At 45.2% G+C, this 12,462-nt stretch overlaps 1 protein-coding gene across 1 annotated transcript; it reads left to right on the forward strand.

Moving 5' to 3' along the window:
- The first annotated feature begins 10 nt into the window (after positions 1-10).
- Positions 11-1,917, forward strand: LOC115192760 (zona pellucida sperm-binding protein 3-like). Its single transcript, XM_029751580.1, has 7 exons — positions 11-134; positions 240-343; positions 608-785; positions 970-1,087; positions 1,301-1,383; positions 1,457-1,536; positions 1,781-1,917. The coding sequence occupies exons 1-7, from the start codon at positions 16-18 to the stop codon at positions 1,843-1,845; spliced, it is 747 nt and encodes a 248-aa protein (XP_029607440.1). The 5' UTR covers positions 11-15; the 3' UTR covers positions 1,846-1,917.
- The last annotated feature ends 10,545 nt before the right edge of the window (positions 1,918-12,462 follow it).

Genomic DNA, 12,462 nt, shown 5'->3' on the forward strand with positions numbered 1-12,462 from the left:
CTGCTCTGATTCCAGATGATTGAAGATTCACTTGTCTATGTCTTCACACTCCGTTATACACCAGCCACCCTGGGCAGCAGCCCCATTGTTCGGACTAGAGAAGTGGTGGTCTGGGTTGAGTGCCACTATCAAAGGTGAGTTGACTACACCTGCATTGTGTTTTTTGTTTTCTTCAGTTCAATCAACTTTGGATACACTTCCTTGGCCAGTTGGTTTCACATTTAAAGACTCCTTTACAGAAAGCATGATGTGAGCAGTGATTCAGTGAAGCCCACCTGGAATCCCTATGCCTCCACTAAGGTTGCAGAGGAGCTCCTCTACTTCTCCCTGAGGCAAATGACTGGTTAGTAACTGCTTGTCCTTGCCATATTGGCATTGCTCTTGACAGGCACTGACTTAAGTGCTGTCTCTGCACTTGTTTGTAAACTATGGTAGTGCCAACTGGCAAATGTAACCGCCACTGAGTTATTGGAATGAGGTGGCTACCCCAGAGTACAAAAGGATGGCAGTTATATTTGCCATGATAAAGCCACACTGCTGATAAACTAGAGCAGGGTCTGTACATCTGACTTGGAATGAGTATTGGACTGTGCCCTTGTCTTCGCAGACAACTGGCAGTTGGAGAGACCCAGCAAAGAGTACGTCCTTGGAGATAATATTAACTTTGAAGCTTCTGTCGTCCAGTTCTACCATGTGCCCCTCCGAGTCTTTGTGGACAACTGTGTAGCCACAGTCATCCCAAACACCAACACTGTCCCAAGATATGCCTTCATCGAGAACCGTGGGTGAGTATCCTTTGTAAGGTACTTGATCTAGATCAAGGACTAATTGTTTGCTTTAATCTGCTAAGAAAAGCATTTCCCATTCCCTCCACCTGCCCACACTTCAGATCAACAGCCATCTTGAATGGCATCCCTCCAGAGTTTCAGCAGTGTAGGTAGCCTAATTTTGTTTGTTTGTGGCCTTCAGTTGTCTGGTCGACACCAAGCTGACAGGCTCCAGGTCCCAGTTCATACCTCGCACCATGGATGACACGCTCCAGTTCCAGATAGAAGCCTTTAGGTTTCATGTTGTGAACACTGGCTCAGTGAGTCGTTAATCCTGAGATCTAGTGCAAATTAGCTTCGGAATGTCTAAATGTATAGAATTGGCAGGTTTGTTGAGCTTCAATCATAAATTAAGTATAGTATGCCCAATATGGCTTGTTGTACCCAACATGACGTTGCTTTAAATTGGTGTCAAATCTACTAATTCTTATGTGGTACCAATGCTGCGACTTCAACAAATGTCATTTCAACAGCTATACATTACCTGCCTCCTGAAAGCCACAACAGCTTCAGCCCCAATTGATCATGAGAACAAGGCTTGTTCCTTCTCGAATGGGTAAGTCTGGGTATATATGGCAGGGTGTGCACTTTGCTTGTACGTACTATATGCAACACTCTCTTTTCAATAGATGGAGCGAGGCCAGTAAGAAAGACCAGGTGTGTGGCTGTTGTGACACAGACTGTGGCATGAGAAGGGAACCGGCTCCAGGTACATGTGCACTTCAGTCCAGTGTTGCTCAATCCATTCCTGGATGCCTCCCTGGGGGTGCACATTTTTGTCCTACTCCAATACCTAGGTACTTGATTCACCTAAACCTTTGGCTAAATTGGTGGTCAGTGCTTGGCTGGAACAAAAGTGCACCCACTGTCACCCAGGAATTGACTGAGAAACAATGCTTTTGTGAAGTTTGATTCTGAGTTCTCCCTATATAGACATGGTCTTCTGCTCTTAGGTTTCCAGTGGGAGCAGGACATTTCTGTTGGTCCTCTCAACATAAAGGAAAAGCTTCTTGACTGATGGTGTAACTCTCAACTGGACTGACTTTCCTGCCCAAATGCATTCTGGATGATAAAAAAATATCTAGATTAAGGTTTTTGTCTTGTGTATTTTGTTCATTGACTAGCATGAGCTTTTGTAATGCCCAGGTCTAAAATGAAGTTCCTCAACTCCCTGATTCTGTATCTTGAAAGTTAAGATATAACTTGATTGCTGACATAATGTTTTGGTACAAAACTCAGCAAAAAAAGAAACGCCCCTTTTTCAGTACCCTGTCTTTCAAAGATGATTCTTAAATCTGAATAACTAAACAGATCTTCATTGTCACATGTGCCGAATACAACAGGTGTCGACCTTACAGTGAAATGCTTAAACAACTAATGAACATGCACCTGTGGAACGGTTAAGACAGTAACAGCTTACAGACAAGGGCAATTAAGGTGAAAGTTATGATAACTAAAGAGGCCTTTCTACTGACTCTGGAAAAACACCAAAAGAAAGATGCCCAGGGTCCCTACTCATCTGTGTGAATGTGCCAGCAAGGAGGTGTGAAGACTGCAGATGTGGCCAGGGCAATAAATTGCAATGTCCTTACTGTGAGACGCCTGCTACAGGACGGACAGCTGATCGTCCTCACAGTGGCAGATCATGTGTAACAACACCTGCACACGATCGGTACATCTGAAAATCACACCTGCGGGACCGGTACAGGATGGCAACAACTGCCTGAGTTACACCAGGAACGCACAATCCCTCTCAGTGCTCAGACTGTCTGCAATAGGCTGAGAGAGGCTGGACTGAGGGCTTGTAGGCCTGTTGTAAGGCAGGTCATCACCGGCAACAACGTCGACGTTGGGTTTGTACCCACCGTCGCTGGTCCAGACAGATAAAGCATAGCAGTTCGACACATACAACAACACAGTTACACATGGAATAAACAAAACAGTCAATAATATAGATGAAAATAGTCTATATACAGTGAGTAAGATAAGGGAGTTAAGGCAATAAACAGGCCATGGTGGTGAAGTAATTACAAAATAGCAATTAAACACTGGAATGGTAGATGTGCAGAAGATGAATGTGCAAGTAGTGATACTGGGGTGCAAAGGAGCAAGATAAATAAATACAGTATGGGGATGAGGTAGCTGTATGGGCTGTTTACAGATGGGCTATGTACAGGTGCAGTGATCTGTGAGCTGCTCTGACAGCTTGTGCTTAAAGCTAGTGAGGGAGAAATGAGTCTCCAGCTTCAGTGATTTTTGCAGTTCGTTCCAGTCATTGGCAGCAGAGAACTGGAAGGAAAGGCGGCCAAAGGAGGAATTGGCTTTGGGGGTGACCAGTGAGATATACCTACTGGAGCGCGTGCTATGAGTGGGTGCTGCTATGGTGACCAGTGAGCTGAGATAAGGCGGGGCTTTACCTAGCAGAGACTTGTAGATGACCTGGAGCCAGTGGGTTTGGCGACGAGTATGAAGCGAGGGCCAGCCAACGAGAGCGTACAGGTGGCAGTGGTGGGTAGTATATGGGGCTTTGGTGACAAAACGGATGGCACTGTGATAGACTGCATCCAATTTGTTGAGTAGAGTGTTGGAGGTAGGATGGTCAGTTTTACGAGGGTATGTTTGGCGGAGTGAAGGAGCCTTTGTTGCAAAATAGAAAGCCGATTCTAGATTTGATTTTGGATTGGAGATGTTTAATATGAGTCTGGAAGGAGAGTTTACAGTCTAGCCAGACACCTAAATATTTGTAGTTGTCCACGTATTCTAGGTCAGAACCATCCAGAGTAGTGATGCTAGTCGGGCGGGCGGGTGCGGGCAGCGAACAGTTGAAAAGCATGCATTTGGTTTTACTAGTGTTTAAGAGCAGTTGGAGGCCACAGAAGGAGTTTTGTATGGCATTGAAGCTCGTTTGGAGGTTAGTTAACACAGTGTCCAAAGAAGGGCCAGATGTATACAGAATGGTGTCGTCTGCGTAGAAGTGGATCAGGGAATCACCCGCAGCAAGAGCGAAATCGTTGATATATATACAGAGAAAAGAGTCGGCCCGAGAATTGAACCCTGTGGTACCCCCATAGAGACTGCCAGAGGTCCGGACAACAGGCCCTCTCATTTGACACACTGAACTCTCTCTGCGAAGTAGTTGGTGAACCAGGCGAGGCAGTCATTTGAGAAACCAAGGCTATTGAGTCTGCCGTTAATGTAATGTGTTTATATGGGACGCGAAGTCAAGTGCAGGAGAGCGGAGTAGAATAAACAGGCTCACTTTAATACCGGTTACCAAATGACAGCACATAACATACAAGTGCCAAAACACGGTCTTAAACAAAAGTGCAACGCCTGACAAATAATCCACGTAACAAATAACATTCACTCACAAATACAACATGGGGAATAGAGGGTTAAATAATAAACAAGTGATTGGTGAGTGAAACCAGGTGTGATAAGACAAAGACAGAACAAATGGAAAATGAAAAGTGGATCGGCGGTGGCTAGAAAGCCGGTGACGTCGACCTCTGCCCGAACAAGGAGAGGGACCGACTTTGGTGGAAGTCGTGACGATTAACTGTAATTCGAAAGTTCCCTGTAAAAATTACTCTAACATACTGTATTTCTTTACAGTAATAGTTTGTCTACTGTAGATTGAAATGATCAGTTTCAGTTGTCTACCTCATGCTGTCGGGTGAGACAAATGAAGCTCAGACTATTTTTGTGAATATCTTCTTGAAGAGGCTGTGAAGTGGAATAATATTTTCAGCAGTTGCTGGGTAGGTACCTTACCTTGTTTATAAGCATATTTATTGCTAGCCAATGTTGAATTACTGCATGTTTCCTTAGCTAACCTAGCTAGATAGCTGACTAATGTTTGCTAGTTAGCTAGCTCAAGTTGACAAAAGCCATTTCGGTCTGCTCTAAATTGCTCGTAGATATCTAGCTGTTCGACCTAGAAAAACATCACAGAGAATATTGAGAATAAAGGCTGTATCACAGCCTCTGAGTGCCATAGAGAATACACTGAATGCAGATTTGTGACTGTTAATACTACAGAGAAAATGGCTTGTTTCTAGCAGTTCAAAAGATGACCCATATTTTTGGGGATTGACGGGCCACATTTTACACATCAACCGCGTTGTGGGCCGTACTCGCGAGCCACTAAATCTGACACGAATGACCAGTGCACCATATTGTATAGAAGTGCCTGCCGACCTAAGGTGCTGGTCAGCTGTTACCTAACACAGTGTCGGTGGTAAAAACTAGTTACATGGCGAATTTTACCCTCCCAGGATTATAGAGTAGTTAGAGAAGGATAGCAGCCTTTACAAGAAATAGCCAATATTGGTAGCCATCTAGCTGTCCCTGTGATATATTCTACTCAATGGGGAGAGCATGAATTGCAAAAACACCAGGACAGAGTGACCACCTTAGGAGTGATTCAGTTCACTTTGCTCTCATCTGCGCGACATAAATCATTGTTTTGTAGGCCAGGATTGTCCATATTGCCTCTCCCTCTCACCATTTTTTAAATTTAAAAAACATTGTTACATAATGTTACAGTATTTGCTAAAGCTGTTCACTTTACCAAAAGTTCGTAAACATTTGGTGGCACAACTAAACTCAGCAAAAAAAGAAACGTCCTCTCGCTGTCAACTGCATTAATTTTCTGCAAACTTAACATGTGTAAATATTTGTATGAACACAACAGATTCCACAACTGAGACATAAATTGAACAAGTTCCACAGACATGTTGTCACGTCCTGACCATTGTAAGAAGTCATTTTTCAATAGTAGAGGGGCCAGGGCGTGGCAGGGGGTGTTTGGTTGGTTGTCTGGGTTGCTATTTCTATGTTTGGGGTTCTAGGGTTTCTATTTCTATGTCGGGTTTTGTTTGGGGTTGGAGGCAGCTGTTTCTTGTTGCCTCTGAATGGAGATCATATTTATGTAGGGGGTTTTCCCATTTGTATGCCGTGGGTTGTTCATTTTGTGAGTAGTGTATGCCTGCTCTGCGTCACGGCTTTCTTGTTTTGTATTTCAAGTTTATTGTATATTGCATTAGTTTCATGATTGAATAAAAGATGTGGAACTACGATCATGCTGCGTATTGGTCCGATCCTTCTGAAAGCCATGACACATGTGACTAACAGATATTGAATAATGTGTCCCTGAACAAAGTAGGGGTCAAAATGAAAAGTAAAAGTCAGTATCTGGTGTGGCAACCAGCTGCATTAAGTACAGCAGTGCATCTCCTCCTCATGGACTGCACCAGATTTGCCAGTTCTTGCTGTGATATGTTACCCCACTCTTCCACCAAGGCGCCTGCAAGTTCCCGGACATTTCTGGGCGGAATGGCCCTAGCCCTCACCCGCCGATCCAACAGGTCCCAGACGTGCTCAACGGGATTGAGATCCGGGCTCTTTGCTGGCCATGGCAGAACACTGACATTCCTGTCTTGCAGGAATTCATGCACAGAATGAGCAGTATGGCTGGTGGCATTGTCATGCTGGAGCCTCATGTCAGGATGAGCCTGCAGGAAGGGTACCACATGAGGGATGAGGATGCCTTCCCTGTAATGCACAGCGTTGAGATTGCCTGCAATGACAACAAGCTCAGTCCGATGATGCTCTGACACACCGCCCCAGACCATGACGGACCCTCCACCTCCAAATCGATCCCGCTCCAGAGTACAGGCCTCAGTGTAACGCTCATTCCTTCAACCATAAATGTGAATCCAACCATCACCCCTGGTGAGACAAAACCGCGACTCGTCAGTGAAGAGCACTTTTTGCCAGTCCTGTTCCTGTCTGGTTCAGCGACGGTGGGTTTGTGCCCATAGGCAATGTTGTTGCCTGTGACGTCTGGTGAGGACCTGCCTTACAACAGGCCTACAAGCCCTCAGTCCAGCCTCTCTCAGCCTATTGCGGACAGTCTGAGCACCAATGGAGGGTTTGTGCATTCCTGGTGTAACTCGGGCAGTTGTTGTTGCCATCTTGTAACTGTCCCGCAGGTGTGATGTTTGGATGTACCGATCCTGTGCAGGTGTTGTTACACATGGTCAGCCACTGTGAGGACTATCAGCTGTCCGTCCTGTTTCCCTGTAGCACTGTCTTAGGCGTCTCACAGTATGGACATGGCAATTTATTGCCATGGCCATATCTGCAGTCCTCATGCCTCCTTGCAGCATGCCTAAGGCAAATTCACGTAGATGAGCAGGGACCCTGGGCATCTTTCTTTTGGTGTTTTTCAGAGTCAGTATAAAGGCCACTTTAGTGTCCTAAGTTTTCATAACTGTGACCTTAATTACCTACCGTCTGTAAGCTGTTAGTGTCTTAACGACCGTTCCATAGGTGCATGTTCATTAATTGTTAAATGGTTGATTGAACAAGCATGGAAAACAGTGTTTAAACCCTTTTCAATGAAGATCTGTGAAGTTATTTGGATTTTTACGAATTATCTTTGAAAGACAGGGTCCTGAAAAGGGGACGTTTCTTTTTTTGCTGAGTTTAGAAAGGAAAATGTTTTGAGTCTGGGAAAATAATATGTGATATTTTGTAGGCTATACCAATGTTGTATTAGTTTGCTAGGGTTTGAAGTAGGTGTACCTAGCTGTCTTATTTCTATTTTGTTCAATACCTCAATTGATTTCACAAACTGTATTGGATATATGCTGTAGGTTCGAATCTACCCAAGATTATGAATCCTGAACAAAGTACATGACAAGGTGGCCCAGAGGAAGCCAGCCGTTTGTTCTCAATCCCTGCCATGCCCAATTCTTCCAAGAGCTTACTGAGTTTGAATGAAGACCTTTAGTGAGGTATGTGCACATACACACAACACCAGCTTGATATGTCCCTTGTCCCCTGTGTTTTTACCCACGGAGTAACAATTCTATTCTTTATTTTTCTATGCTTGTCCTAGGGGTGAGAAGAGCTGACAAATCAGAATTGAGGTTTGTTACGGAGCCCCAAGAGGAACACCTGATGCACACTGCCTGCTCTCCAGGATACCTACAACACCAGGTGTCACAGAAAGGCCAAGAAGAACATCAGGGACCTCGGCTATCTGAGCCATGGCCTGTTCTCCCCGTTTTCATTACCTCAACCCAGTTGAGATGGTTTGGGATGAGTTGGACTGCAGAGTGAAGGAAAAGCAGCCAACAAGTGTTAAGCATATGTGGGAACTCCTTCAAGACTGTTGGAAAAGCATTCCAGGTGAAGCTGGTTGAGAGAATGCCAAGAGTGTGCAAAGCTGTCATTAAGGCAAAGGTTGGCTACTTTGAAGAATCTAAAATCTAAAATATACACTGCTCAAAAAAATAAAGGGAACACTTAAACAACACAATGTAACTCCAAGTCAATCACACTACTGTGAAATCAAACTGTCCACTTAGGAAGCAACACTGATTGACAATAAATTTCACATGCTGTTGTGCAAATGGGATATACAACAGGTGGAAATTATAGGCAATTAGCAAGACACCCCCAATAAAGGAGTGGTTCTGCAGGTGGGGACCACAGACCACTTCTCAGTTCCTATGCTTCCTGGCTGATGTTTTGGTCACTTTTGAATGCTGGCGGTGCTTTCACTCTAGTGGTAGCATGAGACGGAGTCTACAACCCACACAAGTGGCTCAGGTAGTGCAGCTCATCCAGGATGGCACATCAATGCGAGCTGTGGCAAGAAGGTTTGCTGTGTCTGTCAGCGTAGTGTCCAGAGCATGGAGGCGCTACCAGGAGACAGGCCAGTACATCAGGAGACGTGGAGGAGGCCGTAGGAGGGCACCAACCCAGCAGCAGGACAGCTACCTCCGCCTTTGTGCAAGGAGGAGCAGGAGAAGCACTGCCAGAGCCCTGCAAAATGACCTCCAGCAGGCCACAAATGTGCATGAGTCTGCTCAAACGGTCAGAAACAGACTCCATGAGGGTGGTATGAAGGTGGTATGTGCTTACAGCCCAACACCGTGCAGGACGTTTGGCATTTGCCAGAGAACACCAAGATTGGCAAATTCGCCACTTGCGCCCTGTGCTCTTCACAGACGAAAGCAGGTTCACACTGAGCACGTGACAGACGTGACAGAGTCTGGAGATGCTGTGGAGAACGTTCTGCTGCCTGCAACATCCTCCAGCATGACCGGTTTGTCGGTGGGTCAGTCATGGTGTGGGGTGTCATTTCTTTGGGGGGCCGCACAGCCCTCCATGTGCTCGCCAGAGGTAGCCTGACTGCCATTAGGTACCGAGATGAGATCCTCAGACCCCTTGTGAGACCATATGCTGGTGCGGTTGGCCCTGGGTTCCTCCTAATGCAAGACAATGCTAGACCTCTTGTGGCTGGAGTGTGTCAGCAGTTCCTGCAAGAGGAAGGCATTGATGCTATGGACTGGCCCGCCCGTTCCCCAGACCTGAATCCAATTGAGCACATCTGGGACATCATGTCTCGCTCCATCCACCAACGCCACGTTGCACCAGAGACTGTCCAGGAGTTGGCGGATGCTTTAGTCCAGGTCTGGGAGGAGATCCCTCAGGAGACCATCCGCCACCTCATCAGGAGCATGCCCAGGCGTTGTAGGGAGGTCATACCGGCACGTGGAGGCCACACACACTACTGAGCCTCATTTTGACTTGTTTTAAGGACATTACATCAAAGTTGGATCAGCCTGTAGTGTGGTTTTCCACTTTAATTTTGAGTGTGACTCCAAATCCCGACCTCCATGGGTTGATAAATTGGATTTCCATTGATTATTTTTGTGTGATTTTGTTGTCAGCACATTCAACTATGTAAAGAAAAAAGTATTTAATAAGATTATTTCTTTCATTCAGATCTAGGATGTGTTGTTTAAGTGTTCCCTTTATTTTTTTGAGCAGTATATTTTGATTTGTTTAACATTTTTTGGTTACTACATGATTCCATATGTGCTATTTCATAGTGTTGATGTCTTCCCTATTATTTTACAATGTAGAAAATGTAGAAAATAAAGAAAAACCCTTGAATGAGTAGGTGTGTCCATACTTTTTACTGGTACTGTATATATATAATTTTTTCAGTTTCACACCAGCGACCCACCCAAAACCTTGCAACCCGTACTTTGAGAACCACTGATCTACACTGAACAAAAATATAAATGCAACATGAAAAATATTTTACTGAGTTACAGTTAATTTAAGGAAATCAGTCTTTTGAAATAAATGCATTAGTCCCTAATCTATGGATTTCAGATGACTGGGAATGCAGATATGCAACTTTTGGTCATAAATACTTTTAAAAAAAGGTAGGGGCGTAGATCAGAAAACCAGTCAGTATCTGGTGTGACCACCGTTTGCCTCATGCAGCACAACACATTTGCATAGTTGATCAGCCTATTAATTGTGTTCTGTGGAATGTTGTCCCACTCCTCATCAATGGCTGTGCAAAGATGCTGGATATTGAAGGGAACTGGAACACGCTGTCGTACACGTCGATCCAGAGCATCCCAAACGTGCTCAATGGGTGACATGTCTGGTGAGTTACAGGCCATAGAAGAACTGGGACATTTTCAGCTTCCAGGAATTGTGTACAGACCCCTACAAATCAGCCGGGCTAGACAATCTGGACCCTTTCTTTCTAAAATTATCTGCCGAAATAATTGCAACCCCTATTACTATCCTGTTCAACCTCTCTTTCGTGTCGTCTGAGATTCCCATAGATTGGAAAGCAGCTGCTGTCATCCCCCTCTTCAAAGGAGGGGACACTCTTGACCCAAATTGCTACAGACCTATATCCATCCTACCCTGCCTTTCAAAGGTCGTCAAAAGCCAAGTCAACAAACAGATTGCCGACCATTTCGAATCCCACCGCACCTTCTCCGCTATGTAATCTGGTTTCCGAGCTGGTCATGGGTGCACCTCAGCCACGCTCAAGGTCCTAAACGATATCGTAACCGCCATCGATAAGAAACAATACTGTGCTGCCGTATTCATTGACCTGGCCAAAGCTTTCGACTCTGTCAATCACCACATCCTCATCGGCAGACTCGATAGCCTTGGTTTCTCAAATGATTGCATCGCCTGGTTCTCCAACTACTTCTCTGATAGTTCAGTGTGTCAAATCGGAGGGCCTGTTGTCCGGACCTCTGGCAGTCTCTATGGGGGTGCCACAGGGTTCAATTCTTGGGCCAACTCTTTTCTCTGTATACATCAATGATGTCGCTCTTGCTGCTGGTGAGTCTCTGATCCACCTCTATGCAGACGACACCATTCTGTATACTTCTGGCCCTTCTTTGGAAACTTTGTTAATAACAACCCTCCAGACGAGCTTCAATGCCATACAACTCTCCTTCCGTGGCCTCCAACTGCTCCTAAATACAAGTAAAACTAAATGCATGCTCTTCAACCGATCGCTGCCTGCACCTGCCCGCCTGTCCAGCATCACTACTCTGGATGGTTCTGAATTAGAATTTGTGGACAACTACAAATACCTAGGTGTCTGGTTAGACTGTAAACTCTCCTTCCAGACTCACATCAAACATCTCCAATCCAAAGTTAAATCTAGAATTGGCTTCCTATTTCGCAACAAAGCATCCTTCACTCATGCTGCCAAACATACCCTCGTAAAACTGACCATCCTACAGATCCTCGACTTCGGCGATGTCATTTACAAAATAGCCTCCAATACCCTACTCAACAAACTGGATGCAGTCTATCACAGTGCCATCCGTTTTGTCACCAAAGCCCCATATACTACCCACCACTGCGACCTGTACGCTCTCGTTGGCTGGCCTTCGCATCATAATCGTCGCCAAACCCACTGGCTCCAGGTCATCTACAAGACCCTGCTAGGTAAAGTCCCCCCTTATCTCCGCTCACTGGTCACCATAGCAGCACCCACCTGTAGCACGCGCTCCAGCAGGTATATCTCTCTGGTCACCCCCAAAGCCAATTCCTCCTTTGGCCGTCTCTCCTTCCAGTTCTCTGCTGCCAATAACTGGAACGAACTACAAACATCTCTGAAACTGGAAACACTTATCTCCCACACTAGCTTTAAGCACCAGCTGTCAGAGCAGCTCACAGATCACTGCACCTGTACATAGCCCATCTATAATTTAGCCCAAACAACTACCTCTTCCCCTACTGTATTTATTTATTTTATTTATTTTGCTCCTTTGCACCCCATTATTTATTTCTACTTTGCACTTTCCTCTACTACAAATCTACCATTCCAGTATTTACTTTGCCACCACGGCCTTTTTTTGCTTTTACCTCCCTTATCTCACCTCATTTGCTCACATTGTATGTAGACTTCTTTTTCTACTGTATTATTGACAATATGTTTGTTTTACTCCATGTGTAACTCTGTGTTGTTGTATGTTGTCGAACTGCTTTGCTTTATCTTGGCCAGGTTGCAATTGTAAATGAGAACTTGTTCTCAACTTGCCTACCTGGTTAAATAAAGGTGAAATAAATAAACGTGGGGCCGTGCATTATCATGCTGAAACATGAGGTGACGGCAGCGGATGAATGGCACGACAATGGTCTTCAGGAACTCGTCACAGTATCTCTGTGCATTCAAATTGCCATTGATAAAATGGCTATGCCTGCCCATACCATAACCCATACCACCATGGGGCACTCTACAAACCGCTCGCCCACACAACACCATACACACTGTCTGCCA

Source organism: Salmo trutta, chromosome 4 (assembly GCF_901001165.1).
Source record: "Salmo trutta chromosome 4, fSalTru1.1, whole genome shotgun sequence".
NCBI classification, from domain to species: domain Eukaryota; kingdom Metazoa; phylum Chordata; class Actinopteri; order Salmoniformes; family Salmonidae; genus Salmo; species Salmo trutta.